Genomic DNA, 23,935 nt, shown 5'->3' with positions numbered 1-23,935 from the left:
AGGCTTCCACGGTGCTAGTGGGACTCTTGAGGTGGACGGAAGGAGGAGGAGGGTGAGTATGAAAAGGATAAGTGAACAGAAGACAAAATGAATAGGAATGGACAGCAAGGAAGGAATATTAAGAAGTAGAAGGTGGACAGCTACAAAAGATATATATACTTAGAACAACAGAAAGGAAGAAAGATCACAACGAGGAGGAAGAAGAAAAAAGAAAGTATAAGAAAGTGAAGGAGACAAGGGAATGAACGAAAAAAAACATGAATGAACTTTAAATGGAAATCTTTAAAGTGATGAATCGACGTTGAAAAAGTCAAGAATGTTAACAGAGAGAGAGAGAGAGAGAGAGAGAGAGAGAGAGAGAGATTAAAAAAAAATGGTTCCGTTGTAAAATGACAGACGAGATAGACAAGTGAGAGTGCTGAATATTGGTTGAAGAAAACGCTAGGGTCCGCTGAGGTACGCCAACGCTGCAGGGCATGATCCTTACAATGATGGAGATAGGACAGGAAAATAATGTTGTCACTCTTCATCATCTCCCGCGGCGCCGGCCTGGTGGAAAGAGGTGAGGGGGAAGGAAGAACTGAAGAGGGAACCGAAGTAGTGATATTCGTCAGTAGCTGCTCTATAGTAGTGTTTCCTTACGATGTGTGTATGTGTGTGGGGAGGGGTTAAAAGAGAAGGGTCACCCATCCAAGTGCTAACCAGACCCAGCGTTGCTTAACCTCGCTGATCGAAAAAGTGGTGATGGTGGTAGTGATATGTGTGTGTGTGTGTGTGTGTGTGTGTGTGTGTGTGTGTGTGTGTGTGTGTGTGTGTGTGTGTGTCTGTGTCATTAAGGTATTTTTCCTTCATTATTGCATTCCATTCTTTCCCTCCTCCACGCTCGTTCATTTGGGAAATATTTCGTTTTGGAGCGATAAATGAGAAAAGAACATTTTGTTGATTGGAAAAAGAAAATAATCCGTGAGAGGGAGGAAAAAAAGAAGGGATATATCAGTCGAAAAATCCATCTAATTCCTTCTCCATTTCACTGTGTTTCATAAATTGTGTTTCTTCTGTATCTCAAAATGTCCTTTCTTTTTGTACATTGATATTTTTCCTCTCCTCCTCACACTATTTATCTCACGCTACCACCGTCCCCTCCTCCCTCCTCCTCCTCCTTCTCCTCCTCCTCCTCCTCCTCCTCCTCCTCCTCCTCCTCCTCTTCCTCCTACTCCTCTTCCTCCTCCTTCTCTTCTTTTTTCCTCCTCCTTCTCCTTTTCCTCCTCTTTTTTCATTCTTATTCTCCTCTTCCTCCTGCTCCATCTCTTCTTCCTTCTCCCCTCCCTCCTCCCTCCTACTACTTGTTTTTATATTTATCTTTTCCCGGAATCTTTCTCATTTTTCTGGTCTTTTCTCATATTTCCCTCGTCCTTCATCTTTTTTCTTTTCCTTCTCTATCATCTCCTCTTTCTTCTCATTTTTCTGTCATTCTTCTCGTCTTTCTTCTCGTCTTTCGTCTTTTCATTTTCTCTTCGTCGTTCTTTTTATGTATCAGTTGCCCGTCGTCATCGTCCTTTCATGTTCTTCTTCTTCTTCTTTGTAGTCACCTTCGTCTTTCTTCTCGTCCCTCATCCTCCTCTTTATCCTCCTTCTTTATAACTACCACCTACCACCACCATCACCACCACCACCACCACCATCACCACCACCACCACCGAGGTCTCTTCTTCCTCCTCCTCCTTCCCCTCCTCCTCCTCCCCCCTCCTCCTCCTCGCGTGCAGGGGGTCGGGGTAGGGGAGATCCAGGATACTTCATCTCCTAAAGGTGAATTTTTGGGTGAGCTGAGAGAAACTTTTTCCTAATCAACTCACCCTGAATATTATTAGGGTGACAGTTTCCCTTTTTACATAACGCCCACCACCTGACGACCCCCACGCGATAACAGGCCGCCTCACTGGAACCTATTAGATTATGAGGGCGCTAAAGGGGTGAGGGACTGGTCTAGCCTTTCCTGCTCAACACTGTGTCCATCCCACTGACTCACGCGATGTTTGGCTTACGAGGCAAGGAGTGTTATTACTGCAATGAGAATACCGCGAAAGGAAAGGTTGTATGTGCGTTACACGGGTGAAATTTGTAAGGTTTAGGAAAATTATTCAGGATTTGATGAGTTACTCATTTTTTGTTTTTTTTTAGATAGGAAGATCGCGTCACAACAACAACAACAACAAAAACAACAACAACAACAACTCAACAACACCTACTACTACTACTACTACTACTACTACTACTACTTACTACTACTACTACCCACTACTAGTTATTCCAACATTACCTCCACCACTACTCTTCCCCCCATTAGTTCCATTACCATTTAATACGGGCATCCGCATCTATTTAGCATAACATAATTACCGTTGTTTCATTAGATGCCATTAACACATCTCCCTTCTGTATAAAAACGCTTACATTAGGGACGTGGAATCTGCTAATTCTATTTAAATATTTACCTCTAACCACCACCACCTACCAACACACACACACACACACACACACACACACACACACACACACACACACACACACACACACACACACACACACACACACACACACACACACACACACACACACGCACACACACACACATTCGTGACCCAAGGCAGCGAGTGGTCCACAGTCATGTTAGAAATTTTCAGCATTTTTTAGGCCAAAGTTGTGATGAATGAACCCACTTAGGAGGCTCTGTAACCTCGGCTGTAATTACGTCTCCATTGATCATCAGGGAAGTAAAGGGGAGCATTTTTTTATAACACCTCCTTCAGAAATCCGGGAACTTTTATAATTAATATGCAAAATATATTGAATTTATTAACATGTTCAGGAAGGTCGGCGGGTTGTAGGAGCTGAATATAAGCATGTTATTAACTTCCCATTAATCTTGGATACACTTTGGGATCTGATGCAAATTTGTGTAATATTTCTTCCTGTTGAAATACATATACGCATCTTTTGAGGTAAAGAGTTGAACCTTTGATAGCTACTGTTCCTTTGACAAGCTCAGTAATATTAGACTTGTATAATATTTCTTCCTCTTGAAATTCATACTTTTATGCATCTTTTGACGTAGACAGTTAAACTTTTTAACTTCTAATATTAGTGTGGCAAGCTATTTGAGTAACCTTACATGATCTTACATTGAGCTCAATATGTTGTTGGATGGGTATGGTGAAGAAAAAGAATCTAGGCCCTGAGTAGCAGAGCGAGAAGAAGGAGATATAAAGAGAGAGAGAGAGAGAGAGAGAGAGAGAGAGAGAGAGAGAGAGAGAGGGAGAGAGAGAGGAGAGAGGGAGAGAGATGGGCGGAGAGGACGAATAATCAAAAGAAACAAATGGAAAAAGGAGTATTGATTAATGAAGAAGAAAAACCTCATTGTGAACGATCTGAGAATGATAAAATGGGCAGCTCAGTGCAGCCGGAAAGCTGGAAAGCCCCACCAGACGCAGACCGTCAGCCGGCGAGGGACGTCACGAGGCAAATCCTAAGAGCGATGGCGTCTTAACCTACTACCGCGAAGGATGAGGCTTGCAATATGTCCACGACTCTCACTCCACCCCTTTCCTACAGAAGTCCCTCCACGTGGCAGCCTTCCCGTCCTGCCTTATTGTGCGAGTCACGTCACCGCAGCCTTCCTTTCTCCTCCCCGTTTGTTACTAAGAGCCGTATTCTGAAACACCTCTGCGCCACATCCTCACTACTTTCCAAAACCTCTATTTAAAGTGACACGGCTTTTTAATGGTGCTTTAATTATTTTATTACAGATTAACAAAGTTTCTGCATTATTAACAGGTCTTGAGAACCCAGGTAATCATCTCTGTACTCTTTAAAAAATAGTGCTGGTGTGAGAGAGAGAAGTGTCCTAAGAGGTCTGGCCGCAAATTTTTGTCCGGTTTACGATACTCTCTTGCATGTTTTCGCGCTGCCGGAGAATCACTGGGGCATGAACGGTGCTATGAATACGACTCAGTGTCTGCTGGGTCTTAGGGAAGCTCATTAAATCTAAACGAGAACCCCGTACGGGTTTTCTTTGGCTGGGAATGCTTGCTGGTGAGTACTTGGTCGTGTAATAGAAGGTAAACTGCACTGGTTGTTTAGTTGGTGAAAGCTTTTCTCGATGTATTTTATTTCTTTTCCTGCGCAGCTGTTGCATTATATGTGTGTGTGTGTGTGTGTGTGTGTGTGTGTGTGTGTGTGTGTGTGTGTGTGTGTGTGTGTATGTGTGCCTTTTCTACATCGATCTGTCTGCCTATCTCTCTCTCTCTCTCTCTCTCTCTCTCTCTCTCTCTCTCTCTCTCTCTCTCTCTCTCTCTCTCTCTCTCTCTCTCTCTCTCTCTCTCTCTCTCTCTCTCTCTCTCTCTTTCCCCTCCCGGATGCAGCTGCGGCAGTTCCCCTTTCGCAACAGTCTATGCACATTGTCTCCCTTAAAGTGATGACTATTCAAGCGTTCTTCCTTCCTCACTCAATCAAGCGAACATTTTCTAAAGACCACCGCGGAATATCATCATTAACATACCCAGATAGAATGTAGCAGTCTGGCTATCACTTCTATGTACGTTCACTATAGTCTCGTATTTTCACTTCATCTAACATAGGATTATAAGATTATAAAGGAAGGTGCAACTAATCGTCAGGCCTACACGTGGCAGTCCCTGTATAAAACATATCTATTCTCACCTATAATCTCTATCTACGAGTTGAAGAACAATATAAATATAAGGAAATAGCTCATTCTTATAGCTTTAGTGAGAAAACTTGTGTAGCTGTAATGTTTTATTCGTATTTTATTCAGCACACTTGTCATGCCGCGTGTGATCACAAGTCCCTTCAGACCTTGAGTATCCAGAGGGAGTCAGAATTCTACCTGTACACGAACTACGCTTGTAATTGTGCGTGTATGTCTCAAAGGACCACGTTTGCGAGTCCTTGCCTTGCTTTTCATGCACTTCATAATTACGGTTGTGAAGGATAATCATAGTACTTTGCAGTTCTGTGTAATGATTCACGCTCAGCTAAAGGTCATTATGGTGCGGAGGTTGACAGCCACGAGGATTTATTGGACCTGTGTGCTAATTCCTTTACTCTGATAGCTTATTGAAATTGTCTGATGCAAGTTTAGATTATGATTTTCTAAGGTACCTTCTCCTTTCGGCAGCTCTCCTTAGCAATCACTATAGCGGATTGCCATTCTCCACTTCACTCTGTCTTCTGGGTCTCTAGTTTAATTCAAGTTTAGATTATGATTTCCAAAGATACCGTATTCTTTTGGCAGTTCACGGTAGGGATCACCACAGAGGATTAATTGTCTGCATTTTATTCTGTCTTCTGCATGTCCTCTTATGCTTTTCATTACATCCTTAAGCTTCTCTTGGGTCTTCCTTCCTCATGATCGTCGGGTTCATCCAAGACAGCTTGTGTTGGTTTGCCTTACTAAGGAAAAGTTACGCAACCAAAGAGGAAAGATATGAACAAGAGACACCAATTTTGTTTCCCTACAGTTTCTCTTCATATTCAATAAACAATCACATATTTTTATTGTTTATTCAATTTGTTGTCATTGCCATTTTCATTTTCTTTGTTGTTTATTTAGTTTATTATTATCATATCCAGCTTTTGAGTGGTTGATGAGAGAGAAATGATGTGATTTTGATTGCGTTACATTTATCATCACTTTTTTCCTCCGTCTCTCCATCCGTCACGTGCTTTCGTACCCAATATTTGCTCGAATAATCGAATTTTATTTGCATTTTTTTCCCCAATAAGCCGATAATTCTCCCTGTCGACACACAGCACGCCCCCTCGCCATGGCCTTAGCTTCACTTCCGATTTTTATCTTTATTTTTTTCCCCCTTCTAAGTTTCCTTCCTTCCAATAAATTTATCTATCATTACCTGCACTCTTTATTTATTTTTTTTCTTCTATACTTCCATTCTTTCTCCCAATAACTTCATCAGTCATTATTTCCGATCATCTTCATTATTTTCCTTCTACAGTTCTTTCCTTCCTCTCCGTAATTTACCTCTCATTATTTTCAGTCATCTTTATTTTTTTATTTATTTTTTTTTCCTTCTTCACTTCCTTCCTTCCTTTGCCCCAATAATTTATCTGTCATTATTTGCACTCATCTTGTCCCCTTTACTTTTGTTTTTTCTCTTATGTTTCCTCCTTTTTCTTCCGATTATTTATCCGTCACTATTTGCCCTCCAGCTTTCCTTGTCATTTTTCTATTTCTTCCGCCTGTCTTTCCTCACCTTATTTATTTATTTTTTTTTCTCTCCCTCTTCAACAACTAGAAACTTTTTGTCTTTTCTCCTCCTCTCCTCCTCCTCCTCCTTCTCCTCGTTTTTTTTTTTTTCCATTTTCTCGTCTCCCCTCCCTTCCTTTCTTCCTTTCTTCGGCGTTATATTCATTCAGTCTTCTTTCTTTTTCGTCCTCACTGGCCAAAATTTTCAAAAAAGTCTTTTCTTCTTCTCTTTAGTCTTCTTTATCTCCCTCCTACAAAAACTTTTTTTTCTCCCTCCTTCCATCGTTTCTCTTCTTTTCTTTTCTTTCTTACAGTTTCTGGACTTTTGGCTTTTAAACGGCTGTTCTTCTCTTTCTCTTTCTTCTTCACTTTCTCTTTCCTTTGTTTCTACTCCTCTTCTTCTCCATTTCGTCCTTTTCCTTCGTCCTTTTCTTTTCCTACTTCCTCCTCCTTCTTTTCTTCTTTTTCCTTCTCTTCATCCCTTTTCCTCCTCCCTTTCCTTCCTTTATTCTTCCTTCCTCCTTCTCTCCATCCTCCTCCTCCTCCTCCTCCTCCGAGTCCTTTACAATGGTCGTGGCTGCTCCCTGCTTCCTCGTCAATATTCTCCTCCTCCTCTTCCTCCTCCTCCTCCTCCTCCTCCTCCTCCTCCTCCTCCTCCTCCTCCTCCTCCTCCTCCTCTTCCCTCGCGACTTATTTCCTCGGATTTATTTACCTCCAGCGTCCATCCTTCTTTCCTCCTTCCTTTCCCCCTTTCCTCTCGTCCCTGTGTTGGCTGCGGTTCATTACTGGGCGACAAAAGGACCTTCCCACCCACCAATATGGTCTGCGCGCTGATAATCACCTCTAATTTCCCTCCTGAACACGGCAATAGATGAAAAAATTGAGTTCGATTCTCCATTATTTGTCCTCCCCTCCTGACCGACCCGACGAGGCAGGAGATGGAAAGGATACGTGATGTTTCCGTTACTGCCGCTTATTAATTGCCTTTGGGAGTGTTTGAGGCGGGTTTCTGTCGTGCTACACCCGCTGCTCCTCGACTATGGTCTGTTTGGTCGGTAAATAACAGCGATTGGAGCTAAACGCCAGCCAGAAATTAATTGTAAGGGGCAAGAGTGTGTTTAGAAGTGAGTGTTTAGAAAGCATGCACGTCATTCCAGCTGACTGATATGGAGGAGGGGGAAAGGTGTGGTGTGTCTCGGGTCACTTAACTTATTGCAGTATTCTCAGGGTAAATATCGTGATTTATATTCGTGAAGGAGGAAAATGAAACGCTCCGTGGTGTGGTGTGGCGAAATGTCACGGCTAGGTAAATTGAGTCATTTCTTCATTGCAAACTGAGAATAGATGGAGTGTATGCATTCTTGGCTTACATAGGAGCCGGTTTCTCATTTGCCTTGCGTTGTTTACCCTTTGCGACACAGTGCATGGAAATGCTGAGTCTGCTATCTCGAACTCAGAGTCTAGACAGAGAGCTGCTTATGTGGTTGCCTAGCGTGGGCTGTCTTGTGTCTCCTCGGCAGGCAGGGCGCTGATACGCAGGTAGAGGGCGTGGGCGGCATTGTCTATTGCCTCTGAGGCGACAGTCCTTCTGGAATCCTAACGGTAAACAGTCATGGGTCGGTAGATATGAGGGCCTTGTGGGTGCCTTGTAAACTGGTTGGGCGAGCGGCCGTGTGGGAGTGATTGGTGGTCTGGGTTGCTTGATGTTGGAATCTGTCGCTCAGTCTGTTGCTGGTTGCACGGGCAGTTAGGGAGGACTAAAATACAGAGGTTGTTTGTCACTGGAGAATGAGGTGACGAAAAGACAACTTTGAGGTAGTGAACGAAGTCTAGGTTTTGTTGCCTGTGAACGAGGAATGTGGTTTTACTGACAAATGGTGAAAGAAAGACAATACTGAGTTTTTTTCTTTCCAATAGTTGGGGAAGACTAAAATTGATAGTGAACGGAGTCGAGATGTTGTTTTCTGTGAATGAAGAACGGGATTTTAATTGACAGTTGGTGAAAAAAAGACAATACTTAGATTTGTTTTCTTTCCAATAGTTGAGAAAGACTAAAATTCGTATTGCTTTGACTAACTCTTCTCACTCTCTACTCACTCTCCCTCTCCATCTGACATGTACTCTCACTTCCTGCCTTCCTTCCCTCTCACAGTATGACATTTCCTTCACTCTCCTTCCCTGAACTCTTTCTTCATTCCTTTCCTCTCTCCTATCGTCATTCTTACCCTCCCTTTAACTTAACCTAACCCTCACTTCCCTCTCGTCCCTCACACAACATGACTCCTTGCTTCTCTCCCTCCAATCATGCACTCTGGCTTTCTCCTTTCTTCTCCCTCCCTCCCAGCGGCGGCTCGCACCCACCTGGCCAGCTAACGCCTCTTGATTAATGGTCGTGACGTGTGGTGCCGTAAGCCAGCCAGCAGTCCTTTCAACCCCTTGGAGCACATAACATGTTTGTGATTCAGGACCGCGACTAGTGAGCTGGAAACTCCTTGTACGTATATGCCACACATTTCAGAGGGAGTGATCGAGCTTCTACTAATTACCAGGCTTGGATTCGGGTGGTAGGGGGATGTTAATGCTTACTATAAGGGCCTTTCTCGTTTCGTAATGGTTGGTACAAATGTATTTAGTATTGCTAGGAGTGACAAGGCGCGTATTTTGTGTTGTTTGGTTGAGGATAGGTAGGTGTAATGTACAGGTGTTTACAGACAGAGATAGACAGAGAGTCGCAGACACACACACACACACACACACACACACACACACACACACACACACACACACACACAGATAGACAGACTAACAGACAGAGGAAAAAAAAACAGACACACACAAACATACACACATATAAACAAACAGACAGGCAGACGGCCGAAAAAAACAGACACACACAAACACAGACACACAGATAGACAAACAGACACACAAACCACCAGAGTTCAAAACTAGGAAGCGGCAGGCAGGGAAAGGAGGAAGCATTACACACACATCAGGCATTGACTTACTCACATACCCACAGACCACCATTACCCCAGCCCTCCCTCAAGGCAGCACGCACGGGCGCCACCTCATGGGCCCCGGCACGCCAGCCAGCCACCTCGTTACCAAGACGAATCAGGACTTGAGGAATTACATTAACTGTCAGCTTGTTCAGCATTAATTCTGCTTGTGAGGGAGGCGAGGCATTAAATCTTTTTGTTGACACTCGTAAAAGTTGCGTAATTCGCCACTCGGTATGAGAGAGAGACGGAGAGAGAAAGGGAGAGAAAAACATACACACGCGCAGGTACATACCACCAGGTCGCCTCGACACCTTACATACTGTCCGCTTTATGTAGGCAGCCAGTGTCCGCATCACCCCAGCCAGTGCGTTTAAATTACAACCTCCTGACGTCCCAGTGGTAACCTTCAACTTTTTCCTCTCCTTGGCCGTGAATTACAGCCCCCACGGTGCAGCGCCATGCCTCGCTTCTCACCTCATGAAAGTCACAATAACCAGAGCAACGAACCCTAAGGCCGCACCATCCCACTCCATTCACCTGAAGAAAATATGCACATCCACCGTTGCTCTCCTGGTGAAGCAAATGGTGCCACGTGTTTGCTCACCTCATGAAAGTTTGTTCGGGAAAATAATGTGTAGCCAGAGGAACGGATTCTCAAGCACTTTGGCGTTTACTTCGGCTAGCTTAAGTGGAGGTTACTAATGTTTTCAGCTTTGTCACGTCCCATCACTGACCCTCAAAAACGTTGCTATGCTGTAGTTGTCCTGTTCATTCTTCTCTTGCCTTTTCTTTCTCTTCCTCTTTCTTCTTCTCATAGCGTCCTTATGGCAGTGGTAGATGAAGCAGAATTCACAGGTTACCGATACCAATAAGTACAGCGTATAATGTTATGTTTATTCAAGGCCCCTGTCTTCTCATCATACCCCTACTCCTCATGGTTCTCCTCCTTTCTTTCTTCCTTCTTCTTCTTGTTCTTCTTGTTCTTGTTGTTCTTTTTCTTGTTCTTTTTTTTCTTCTTGTCCTTCTTGTTCTTCTCGTTCTATTTGTTTTTTCTTGTTTCTTTTTGTTTTTCTTTTTGTTCTTGCTTTTCTTATTGTTTTTGTTCTCCTCCTCCTCCTCCTCCTCCTCCTCCTCCTCCTCCTCCTCCTCCTCCTCCTCCTCATCCCGTACACATTTTATATATATATATATATATATATATATATATATATATATATATATATATATATATATATATATATATATATATATATATATATATATATTCCCACGTCCTCTCTCTCTCTCTCTCTCTCTCTCTCTCTCTCTCTCTCTCTCTCTCTCTCTCTCTCTCTCTCTCTCTCTCTCTCTCTCTCTCCAATTTCATTTTGAAGGCGATAATTCATTTTCTTTCCTTCTTCTTGTCTTTCTTTTGAAGTGCGTTTTTTTTTTTTTGTTGTGTATGTGTGTAAAATAGTTCTATGAATGAATGGCTGGTACGGAGCTCACCTTTAGTTTAATAAATCAGCAATGGCTCGATAATGTTTGTTTATTTCGCTGCAAAGTCGCACATTAATTAATCAAGTGTGATTTCCACCCCGTCTTTACCTCGTCAGTTTAATGCAGGTTAAATCATATTACCCTTCTCGTTCTTCTTCTTCACCTTCTATCTCCCTCCCTCCCTCTCTCTCTTTTTCTCTCCTTCTCCTGCCCCTCAGCAGCACTTTCTCCCTCCTCATGTTGCTCCCCTGACTTTCATATGGGAGGAATGAGTGAGAATACCTTGTTAAATCCCTGCTGTTAAGGGTGCAAAACTTTCCAAACTAGGTAGTTACGCGGAGGGTGAGGGAGAGATGCAAGGCTCCTGCTGACACTCTACGTGTTCTCCATTACTCCCTTATCAGTCTTCCCTTGACACTCGTTGATCTATAGAGTGAGAAGCTGGGTCACCGTCAGGAAGAGCTATGAAAGCCTTGGTATTGCTGCTATCTCGGCTTTCCTTGTCTCAGAAACTTGTCTCTTTCCTTAAACCTTTAACATGAGTGGTGCTTCAGTTTCTTCCTAACTCTAATAGCTTGTCACTCTTGTTTTTCTTTACTCGAGTCTTGTCATTATCAGCAGGGTTTAGGAGTGACTGACTATGTATCATAAATATATGGCATGGGAAGGAGCTGTGTGTGTGTGGGGTGGTGACTGGTAGACATAGTAAGTTATTTTGACTTTTCGTTTTATACAGGTACTGTCATTTGTGGACCTGATGGCATCTTGAAACTTCCCTTATTTTCTTATGCATGTATGTGTGTGTGTGTGTGTGTGTGTGTGTGTGTGTGTGTGTGTGTGTGTGTGTGTGTCGGTGTCTTCGTAGCGCACACGTATGATTATGACAAATGAATAATGTTCGATTTCATGCAGCAGTAGAAAGATTCACAAGAGGTGACAGGGAACATGAATTTAAAGATTTTGCAAGGGAGGCAAAAGAGACGCATCCACTTGAAGGAAAATCACCTGCAGGGTTCTCAGGCCACTCAGAGAGAGAGAGAAAGAGAGAGAGAGAGAGAGAGAGAGAGAGAGAGAGAGAGAGAGAGAGAGAGAGAGAGAGAGAGAGAGAGGATTGTAACAAAGATGAGAAAGCAGAAAATCAGCACCTAATGTAATGAATTAATGCAGGAGGGACCGACTCATAAGAAACACGAGGAAGATGAAACCGTGCGTTCAGTTTTTAAAGATATCACCAGTTAAATGGAAGGGAAGCGTTCATGCTACTACTTCTACTGCTGCTACTACTACTACTACTACTACTACTACTACTACTACTACTACTACTACTACTACTACTACTACTACTGTTACTACTACTACTACTACTACTACTACTACTACTATTACTACTTCCCACAACCAGACGACAAGCATATTGGCATTCTCTCTCTCTCTCTCTCTCTCTCTCTCTCTCTCTCTCTCTCTCTCTCTCTCTCTCTCTCTCTCTATCTATCTATCTATCTATCTATCTATTTTCCTATCTATCTACGTGCCATCTATCTACCTTTCTATCTACCTGTGAATTCACTCTCCAACCTGACTTTCATTTGCAGGACGCGAGCTTGCTACTCTTGTTCTGTGCCTTATCAATATGCACGAGTATGTAGGCACGTGCGGGTATGGGTGTATGTATATATGCATCTGCCTGCGTGTCCCTGTCCTGCCTGTTTTGTCTATCTATCAGTTTATCTCGATTTTGGACTTGTTTTTGAAGTGTCTGTTTCAGGGTCTGGCACTTTCAATGGGCTCTTTATTTTTTTCTTTTAAATAGTTTTGTCTCCGTTGGTCAGGTCGATTCATTCTTCCGTCTCGCAGTAATAATAATAGAATAAAACAAATAGGTAAATTAATGAAAATATTGTAGAGTATGTGTCTGTCTTCTTCCTTTATTTTTATTTTTTTCACCGTTTATGTTAGTGAAGGTCTGCCTACTCTCACACACACACATACACACACACACACACACACGCTATACATACACATATATTAAACGTTGGGTCTCCTCCAGTCCTGTTGATAAGAAGAGAGAGAGAGGAAGAAGCGGTAAGGAGCACAGCATATGTCATCCAGACGTCATTACTGGAAATGGAAGGGGAAATGGAACAGTTATCATCTTAGTGGTTGTCTGAGAGTAAATCCTTCTTAAGAGAGAGAGAGAGAGAGAGAGAGAGAGAGAGAGAGAGAGAGAGAGAGAGAGAGAGAGAGAGAGAGAGAGAGATCCTGAGCCTCTTATCGTTCATTTAATTTTAGTTATATACTCGTATATATTCATGTTACCATTGTCTTAATAATGAGGTATTTATTCGCCTATTTTCACACAAATATTTTTTTTCTCTTACAATAAAAAACATGATAAAGTGTTTAAAGAGTTTTTTTTTTTTTAAGTGTTTTCTTCTCTTACTATATGTTGTCTTCCTTCAGTTTAAATTGCTTACTTGTGTAACCATATGCTCTGTCTTCTTTCAGTTTAAATGGCATACTTTTTCAACCATATTTTCTGTCTTCCTTCGGTTTAAATTCCCTACATGTCTGACCATCCATTGTTTTTTGGTTCAGTTTCAGACTTCACCGCTCAACTCTCCCGTATCCATGAGCAGCATGCGGACGAGATACAGCGGCTGGTGGAGACGTTCCGGAAGAAGAACTCGGAGCTTCGAAATGAAAGGTAAGTCACGGGAGAAAAATGAATGTCGGGTATTACACACACACACACACACACACACACACACACACACACACACACACACACACACACACACACACACATTTAATTTCTTCGCCTATTAAACCATTTTCCTTTCCTCACTGTTGCCGTCTCTCTCTCTCTCTCTCTCTCTCTCTCTCTCTCTCTCTCTCTCTCTCTCTCTCTCTCTCTCTCTCTCTCTCTCTGACGTCTACACTCACCATCCATCCCCCACCCCACCGAGCCACCCATCCTCCCATCCATCCAACCAGCTACTCACCCACCCAACCACTTACACACACACTCACACACACACACACACTCACACACACACATCCATCCTGCCACCCACACACCCACCCGTCCCGCCTGTCACACGCACAATAAAGTGACAATGAACAAGAATGTCAATAAAGACCCATTGTCGTTATCCGAGGCAATAACAGCTATTAATGTTCCATCCATCTGTGCCCTGCGCCTCATGGTCCTTGCTCAGAGGCAGGTGGCACACGTGGAGGTGAAAAATTAAACCTGATTGTCGTCATTATCATTGTCGCACCTCCCACGTTTTTTTTTTTTCGCCTCGAGGGAGAAGGAATGGTGAGTCGAGTGTAACAGTGTTATTTGTATACTGCAGACAATGGAGGGAAGTGATGTGCTTGTGTGTTCTCTGTGCTGCAAAAATAGTCTCACTGGCGTCATTGCCATTGTTGCACCCCCCACGTTTTTCGCCTCTAGGGAGAAGGAATCAGTCGAGTGAAAGAGCAACCTGAGTCAAGTGTGCCAGTGTAGATAGTGTTTATCGTATACTATGGGGAATGGAGAGAAGTGATGTGCTTGTACGTTATATGTGCCATGGCCGATTCTTTAGGCAGCAGCACTTAGCGGATACCTGTGACCTTATTCACTATAACTTGATATGTCTCCATGTTAGATGAATTATGGTAAAGTATGAAACGAGAAGCAAGAGTAATTAGGCAGCTAATTAGAATGTACTTAGGCATGTGCAAGCTTTCAAGGGTCCTCGCCTCAAGCACTGCTGCAGGATTCATTGGGAAGCCTTTGATGCATGAAAGCACCACCGTGAATGGTCAGATTCTTCATTAAATCTATACGTATAAAAATAAACTGGTTCAAAATGTTATGCTCTCTCTCTCTCTCTCTCTCTCTCTCTCTCTCTCTCTCTCTCTCTCTCTCTCTCTCTCTCTCTCTCTCTCTCTCTCTGCAGTAAATTGATTAAGAAAAAGTAAGAGAAGCTGAAAGAAGTTACCAGGCCTAAACGTGGCTGTCGCAATCTAAAACATACCTGCCTATTTCCATCAATCGTGCCCATTCTTAAATGTATATATCTATCTGTGGAGATGTTAGTGAAAGTGAGTTGGATACACGGTGGTGGCATTGGTGGTGGCAGCGGCTGTGGTGGCGACTGTTGGTGGAGGTGGTGATAAACTTAATGGCTGTGAGGATACTCTCGTGGCGGCGGGTGTGTGAGAGGTGACATGCGCTAATCTTCTCAGTAATTAGGAAGACAGGGCGAGTCCCGCGGTATTAACATTAATTATTATTTCATCAAGTGTGAGATGCAGTTAAAATCATACGTCTTTTATTGTTATTTACTATCTTCTGTTATTTTTGAGCCCAAGGGTGCCACTGACAGCCTGCTGAACAAATAGCAGATAGAAAAGTAACCTGTTTGTTTCTCCTATCGAGGCAAGATATCTAGAGAACAGGCTGCAGGTCACAGGAACGCTGCAGCTGATGGAGGAAAGTGTAAGCAGGTCAGAGGAAAATGTTGCAGGTTACAAATCAAGGAGCAGGTCACGGAATTTGGTGCAGGTCAGGGATGGAGGTGAAATTCACAGAGAGAGAGAGAGAGAGAGAAAGGGAGGGGGGATAGGCCACAGAGGATGATTCACAGGCTAAGGATGAGATGTAGGTTATTGGGAGAAATGTTTCACAATCATCAAACCCTTCTCTATTTTTCCTTGCACTATAATCACCACCACCACCACTACTATCACAATTACACCCCGTCTCGCTCTCTCTCTCTCTCTCTCTCTCTCTCTCTCTCTCTCTCTCTCTCTCTCTCTCTCTCTCTCTCTCTCTCTCTCTCTCTCTCTCTCTCTCTCTCTCTCTCTCTCTCTCTCTCTTTACAAAACATTCAGTTCAATTTTCAGTACAATCCTCTAATACCTTTCCATGCTGCAGTAGTCCGCATGTACAGCGCAGCGTCGTAATTAGTACCCGACTGGCAAGTTTTACCATTATTTATAAGAGACGGAAGCAATTATTAGTACGTCAATCACGATCATTTCTGGTTTGGTTTCTATTTTTTGTGTTTATTTAGTTGATATGAACTGCATCTCTTCAGTCAGCCTGTGAGTTTTAGAAGACAAACAGACAGACAGACAAATAGATGAACAACTAAACAGACAAGCAGACAGATAGAGACCACACAAAAGACTGATATTCTAAACCACTTTCGTCTTTCATAAGTACATTTTTTCAAAGGCCACAGAGATGATTAGTCTGGCTTTCATGGTGTTTTTTTTTTCCATCAGTTGCTCAAATACTGATCAAATTCTCGGTAGAAACACGAAAAATATTCCTTAACACCCCAATAACACGATCCGCGCAATTTAAAGAACCCACTCAGTTTTATTTAGGTCTGACTGGAGAGATTACAGTCATTAAGGCTTTTCACATAACCACTCCTGCTCCTCCACAGGCCTTGCAGCAGTCAGATCTTCCACGCCTGGGAATCGCTACTTCAGGAGGTTGAGATCGACTCCCAAATCCACGCCGACGTAGCAGGAACTCTGAACCGACACGTGTCACGACCCCTCATCGAGAAAACCTTCTTCAGGAAGATCCAATCCCGCAAGGTTTTCACGCACCGGGAAAGCTTCGACACCATCCTGGCCAAGACGGAGGACATGCTGAAAAAGGTGAGGTGCAACTGATAAATGTGGCTTCTTTATTTTTCATGTAAGAGGGGTACTGTCCAAAGGCAACAAAATATATATAATGAAAGGTCTACTGCGGTGCTAGTCCCTAAAGGAGAGCCAAAAGCTGGATTTTAAAGAGATAGGAAGGAAGAACTGAACTGGTTGTGAAATAGTGTTATTTGAAATGGAATACACTCGATAATCAAGCTGTCAGTGTTGAGTCACTAGGGCTTTAAAAGAGGATCAGGTAAATTCATGGAAGAGGATGATAAGTGGAAATTGGTATGTTTCCTGGAGGCTTTTGGCACCTTCCTGTATTTTTGATGTTATGTTCTTGTAAGAGGTAATTTACAATATCGCATGTTCTAATACATCCTAGTGAGAGGTAGTGTGTGTGTGTGTGTGTGTGTGTGTGTGTGTGTGTGTGTGTGTGTGTGTGTGTTTTGTTGAGTTTACTGTCACTTGGTACTGGCATCGATGGTACTCAGGTCATAAAGGCCTCAGGTGGTTTGGATACCAAGTGTCTCGAGCACCAAACGTCCTGAAGTCTATTTGCACTCAGGCCGATCTGTCTTGAGGATCATCTGACCTGATTACCGACCGCTTTAGTACAGAATGACTAGCTCCCTTTGAGTTGTCCTGCTAAGTAATGACTGATGGACAGACTCATTAACGCGGGGCTCGGCAATTGCTTAATTCTCTCAGGATATTAATGACTGCTGCTGCTTCTCCGAATATCAATCGCCTTAATGATCAGCGGCTACGGAAAATTAACTGACGTGTTTTTGTTTCACCAGAAAAAATATATAAATTAACCTTGAACCTACGATTATCTCAAAGTCAGTTAGATTAATTAAGCATCTTTATTCATTGAAAACATTAACATTTAGCAATTCTGTTTGACTATAAACCATTTTTTTCTTTCTCTCTTATATATATATATATATATATATATATATATATATATATATATATATATATATATATATATATATATATATATATATATATATATATATATATATATATTTTTTTTTTTTTTTTACATCAGATTCTTATCGTGCATAAAAAAATAAGGAACTATTTTCGGGGCAGCTTCTTATCACTGAGTATTCAAAATATCCCGGTGTTAAAGACAATCCGTCGAGTGGAGCATTGTAAGAAGTCTCTTTGGAGTCTGTTTCCGCTCCCTCAGTCGCTATGCGTCGCGGATTGAGACTTTCAGTGACTCTTGATATCCCTTGGCTTGTTTCATGAAGCTAGTAACCATTACATTATGATACAACTTTTTTAACCAACAAGAATTACAGATTTTCTCGTGAGTCAAGCCACGGTAACACTTCATTTCACTGGCGCCACATTTAAAAACTTTCAGTGACTTTTTAATATTCCTTGTGCCTCCTCCGCTCCTCTCATGAATCCAGTAATCTTTATGTAACACTACGACATTTTCAACCATCATAAATTATAGTTTTTCCCTTCAGCCAAGCCACGGTAACTAGCCAGGCCACTCACGCCACGTTTAAGGGACTTTTCGTGACTTTTAATATCTATTGGGCTTCCTCCCCCTTTACGTAACAATACGAAATTTCTAGCAGAGGAATTGCAGTTTTTCCCTTCAGCCATGGCACAGTAACACCTCACTGGCTTCACATTTAAAGCTGCGTGCGAGCGTTACCTGTGACCCCCCGAAAGTCAAGAGTAAATGCCTTCACTCCATTTTACGTACAGGATTTCTTACTTATTCCCGAGAACTGTCCTTTTCGCGGAAAGTCACGTGATGTGTGTTGCGACAAGCTAAATGAGAGTTGGAAATGAAAGACTGCGCGGTAACTGAGCGGCGGCGTTAATGGCGTGGCCGGCGGGTGGGTGGATGGTTTGGGTTTATTTGGATCACCAGTCCTGTAAACCCGTTCAGCTTTACATATAGAAATAGTCTCCATTCCCTTTATGCTTTTTCCATATACTCGTACGTATCGCATGTAACGTTTGAGGGAAGGGGAAGCCCACGGCACGGCGGAGATATTATTATACTGATTCATAAAAGTAATAATCCAACGAGAAGGTCGGAATCCAATCTAAGATCAAGAGGATTCGCCTCGGAAAATGGAGACACGGGGTAGGGAAGTAATTTTAGAGTATTGCTTTTATTGTGGCTTCCGCTGAAACGGGGAGAAGGGAATGGCAGTCTTTTTTACCTCTCTCTCTCTCTCTCTCTCTCTCTCTCTCTCTCTCTCTCTCTCTCTCTCTCTCTCTCTCTCTCTCTCTCTCTCTCTCTCTCTCTCTCATTTTTTTGTCTAGTGAAGCTTACCTCGAAACCATTTCAGAAGTTGAGGTATTTCTAGCGTTAAGCGGAGAGCGTTTTTTGAGAGCGAGAGAGAGAAAGAGAGAGAGGGACCGCTGGGGGTTTGTTTTGGAATCTCTCATTCGCTTGCTGAGGTCGTATGGATGTGGATGCAGGCCGCGTGTGCTTTTATCAGGATGAATATGGATGATCCACGCAAATCCTGGATCCGCACCCCATTCCCACCCCCACCTGCACCCCATCCACACCTCTACCCTCCCCACCCAACCCCCAGCACTGTGCCACCACCCCGGCGAGGAAAGACTGGTGGATATAGGCAAACTCTTTTCCGTTAACTATTTCCCTGAACTCTGCGCCACTTTTCACCGTCAGATATCATTAGTGCAGCGTCAGGCGCAGGGAAGCAGGCGAGGCTCGTGGTGGAATAATGAACGATCACAGAAGAGTGCATGTGTGAGCCCCATTGACAGTATTCAGTCACGAAGGATTCTTATGCGGTAGTCAGAGAAAGAAAGGAGAAATAACCAACGCAAATACGAGTTTATAAAGCATGCCAGACTTAAGGATTTTGTGCTCTTTTTTTCAGGTCGCTATTCCTCTGTGTGTGAGATAATGGACATACAAGTGAAGAATTTATGCGATAGGAAGGAATTGGTTCTCATATAGAGTGATAGATGAATGGAATAGACTTAGTAATCAGGTTGTTCGTGCCGAGTTGTTTAGGGGCTTTAAAAGATTAGATAAATATATAGATGAGGATGATGGCTGGAAATGCGTAGCTATGTTTCGTATGGGGACTGCCACGTGTAGGCCTGATGACTTCTTGCAGCTTCCCTTACATGTTCCTGTTATGACTACCAGAGGGGAATGCGGGAGGAATGTGTTTGTGAAAGAACTCATTGAAATCTTCTTATACATATATTGCGTCCAGGCTTTTTGTGTTATTAATAGTGATCAGGACAGAATCACCAGTTCATGCAGTCCGATGCTTACGAGTCTTATGCAAGTGTCGACAGTAATTCTCAGCAGGTCGAATGATTTGTAACTGGAGGAGTCATTGTTGCTTTCTCTGATCCCTGGAATAAGCGAGTGAATGTATCGTGGCGGAAGGCAATGCAGGTATACACGCAAAGGCGAAATTCGCGGTGATAATCATTTAATTGCTTGCCTTGCTTCATTAAACGCAGTAAAAAAGAAACAAAAAACTAAGAAAAAATAATACTTTGTTCTCAGGATTATCGATAACTTGTATTCACTTTCTTGTTGCTTACTTTACTTACAGTTGTTTTACTTGGTTCATTAGCTGCTGTGTAATTAAATGCGTGTATAAACTCAGTGCAAGAAAGCAAGGAAGATATCAGCTTCAGTTCTTAGTATTATTTGTAACTTTTCTCCACTCCCACTTGCTTTCCTTACAGTCGTCTTCCTTGGTTCTTTTGTCTACAGTCTAATAAAGTCTGTAAGCCAGATGACAGGATAGATAATTAAAAAAAAAAAAAGCGGGTTAAAAAATATAGTGTTAGATGAGCGAAAATGACGCCGTAATCAGATTGCTAGTGCTGAGTCAACAGGACATTTTAAAAAGATTAGACAAATGTATGGACGAGGTTAATAGGTGAAAATATTAAATGTTTTTTTTTTTTTTTTTTTTTTTTTTACAATGGCTGCCAAATGTAGGCCTGGTGTGTTCTTGCAGCTTCCCTTATCTTCTTGTGGTCTTTCCTCGTGCTCTGGTTCCTCCGTAGATTGTGTTTAGTATGTCATCTGCGGAGTGTGGCAAGTCACGGGGCATTGTGACAAGCCTGGACAACGTGAAGAGCACTCCACGCTATTTTTTTTTTTTTTGGGGGGTGGGGGCGGGTCTCGCTTAACGTGGCACATTTTCCCAGGAACTTAATTATGGACGGGGCAGCGAAACGTTTTATTCTGATTAATGACTCGATACAGGGGATGGATGGCACTCTGATGGGTTCTTTTTGCGCGTGAGTGTAGTGCAACGCGCGTATCGGCAACCTAACTCCTGCTTCTCTTCCTCCCCCCCCCACACGTTATAGATTTTGCATTGCCTGTTTACTGAAAAGTGTGCAGAGTCGAGTCTCGTTGTGATTCTGTCCGCTGATTACGTAAGTGTCATTCATTCTGGCGGACTGATGGTGTGTGTGTGTGTGTGTGTGTGTGTGTGTGTGTGTGTATGTAGGAGTCGACGATTACTTAATGGTGATGTACGTTCTGAGAATTAGAGGTCAGGCAGTCTTTGTCTTTGTCTTTGTCTGTTGGTCTCTGTCTCTCTGTCTGTATTTTTGTTTCCATGTCTGGCTGTCTCCTTGTTTGTTTCTATCGGTTTGTCTTTGTTTATGTCCGTCCGTTTCTCTCTCTCTCTCTCTCTCTCTCTCTCTCTCTCTCTCTCTCTCTCTCTCTCTCTCTCTCTCTCTCTCTCTCTCTCCTTTAGCTGCACACATACCAGAAAACAGGATCCATTGAAAATATATACAGTGAAAAAAGAAATACTCACATATTCGTTCAGTTCCATGCGTTCTGTACAAAGATAAAACTACGAACTTCCGTCCTGTGCGCCGCCTGCAGCTGCTGAGTGCTGTGAGAAAAGGGAATCTCTCTTTTATAAAACCCGTAGCGATAAATCATCCTTTCCATTAGTGGGTAGGCGAATATTTATCATTTCTACCTAATACTGGACGTAGCTTCAAATGAGGCTTTTCAAATGGTCCTGCTTTTGCATGTGAATTACTGTTTTTAGCTGATAACTCTTGATAGAATAGTAATTTTTTGGAGTTAGAATAAACTAGTGTGATGTTTATCCATTCTGTGTCATACTGCAAGCTAGCTGCGATGTCCGGGACGCAGCTCTAAACAGGCTCTTTGAAAGGGTCCCTCTAATCCTCTCTCTGCATTCTGAATTACTGTTTTTCCCTAATAACTCCTGATAGAATCGTCATTTTTTTGAGTTAGACTAGCGTAATGTTTATCCTTTCAAGCTTTCTAGCAATATCCAGAACATAATTACGTGTAAGGTTCTTAAAATGCTTCCGCACACAGCCTTATGGATGATTTCTTTTACCTGATAACCTTTGACAGAGTCGTGATTTTTACATTTGAAATAACCTGGACCTAATTTTTCTTCTTTCTATCTTATATTTGCGATGCCCGGAACAGTTGTTAGTAAGGGCCTTGAAATGGCCCTGCTTTTCCTCATTCTGGCTTGTCATTTATTGTATCTTGCTCATAAATCTTGATAAAATCGTGATTTTTGAACCTCATGCAACACGTGTCACTCCTTGGAAACCCAGAGAGGAAGGTTCACGCAAAACCCATTAAGTTCTACCCAGTCTTGAGTGCACTAGAGAAGCAGACAGAAATTTTTTTCCTTTTATTCATATCAAAGTTGTAACTCAAGCCAGTGGAATACGTCAGTGTAATAAGTGTTCGATATATCTTACAGAATTTCGGAATTAAACGCTAAAAAGATCACGTGTGTAAATTAAGCTGTTGCTCCAATATGTATAGTTTTTCTCTTGTTTTCTGTTTCTTTTCGTTCACTCTCTTTAATCTTTGCGAGAGCTCAAGGCCACGTTACATAACCTTACTGGAAGGGAGGGAAAGGGGGAATACGATGCAGAATTTCTCAAATACCTCTAACATTTTTTTTATCTCTACCTGAACAAATGTATACAATAGAAGAGAGAGAGAGAGAGAGAGAGAGAGAGAGAGAGAGAGAGAGAGAGAGAGAGAGAGAGAGAGAGAGAGAGAGAGAGAGAGAGAGAGAGAGAGAGAGAGAGAGAGAGAACAGTAAAATAACACACACACACACACACACACACACACACACACACACACCTCAAGAACAAGAACTACAAAAAAAAAAACCACTACATTTTTTTACAATCGCCACAAGAGAAAAAACAATACGATGAATACCTTTGGGGAGAGGGGTGTGGGAGCCAATAAGTACGTGAAGGACTGAGAGAATGGAGGGACGGTGATGTTACATAAAGGCTTCATAGATCTGGCTATTGATTGCTAAGCCCGGAGTCAAATGCAACAAATGTGTCACAGTGATCCTTGAATCTCCTAAAGCTTATTCGCTTATAGGAAATCATTGCACAGCTGATTTCGTAAACGATTTTCTTTAAACAGGGCAAACCAAGGTGAATTTTGCGGCTTGTGTTGTTTATTCATTGATTTGTTTGTATTTGATTTATTTGTATGTGTTTTATGTATTCATTTCGTGTGTGTTGACCTTCGTTTTATTTATAGCTTGGCTGTTTTCTTTAATTATTATTTTTTCTGTTGAGTTATTTCTTTCATCCATATATCAAATATGTATTCTTGTTTTTTTTGTATTTATTTACTAGGTTGAGTAATTCATTGTTTCTTGTTTGTGTATCCGCTTGTCTGCCTGTCTCCTTGTGTATCTGCCTACCAATCGCTGTCTGTCTATCTCTGTCTATCTGTCTGCCTATCTATCTGTCTATCTGTCTGCCTTCCTGTATGTCTGCCTGTCAATATCTACGTCTGTCTACCTGTCTCTCTTTCTCTACCTCACCATTCATGACCACTGTAATACCACCTGTCATTCACCTGTCTTAAGTCTTTCAATGAAGGTAATGCGCTGGGAGTTTTTATCTAGGGCATCTCGCAGCTCTGTCCTCCCCCTGCTAAGTAATCACTAGGGGACTGCCAAGGAGTTTCCGCCCACACGTGAACAATGGATAGGTTTTCATATCCCTACATTAGCGGCACTCCTTCTCCTAGCGATCGTCGTCACCTGTAGGACAAGTTTGCTGCTGTTGTTGTTCTGGTGGTGGTGGTGGTGATGGTGGTTGTTGCTGTTGTTGTTGTTGTTTTGCTGTTGTTGCTGTTGTTGTTGTTGTTGTTGGTGGTGTTGTTGTTGTTGTCATTTCTCCTCCCTTTCCACCTTCTCCTCCTCCTCCTCCTCCTCCTCCTCCTCCTCCTCCTCCTCCTCCTCCTACTACTACTACTACTACTACTACTACTACTACTACTACTACTACTACTAATAATAATAATAATAATAATAATAATAATAATAATACAACCACTACAAGAACAACAACAACAACAACAACAAGGGAAAATAAAACTGATATAGACCAAAACAAAGTCCTACCAGTAAGCAAACATGGCTATGAAAAATGAAAAAAAGTATTAAAACAA

The 23,935-nt window shown here is 42.3% G+C and overlaps 1 protein-coding gene across 1 annotated transcript in view; it reads left to right on the top strand.

The window, feature by feature from the left end:
* Positions 1-13,365: 13,365 nt before the first annotated feature.
* The window catches only part of LOC135106856 (uncharacterized), a 148,121-nt gene continuing 137,551 nt past the window's right edge, over positions 13,366-23,935 (top strand). Inside the window, 2 exon segments of the mRNA XM_064016223.1 lie at positions 13,366-13,471; positions 16,218-16,437. Coding sequence (XP_063872293.1) covers positions 16,426-16,437 — 12 coding nt within the window. The 5' untranslated portion in view covers positions 13,366-13,471; positions 16,218-16,425.

The sequence above is a fragment of the Scylla paramamosain genome, chromosome 14 (assembly GCF_035594125.1).
Source record: "Scylla paramamosain isolate STU-SP2022 chromosome 14, ASM3559412v1, whole genome shotgun sequence".
NCBI lineage: Eukaryota > Metazoa > Arthropoda > Malacostraca > Decapoda > Portunidae > Scylla > Scylla paramamosain.
Note: the sequence above shows the minus strand (reverse complement) of the source record. Positions and strands in the feature narration are given on the sequence as shown.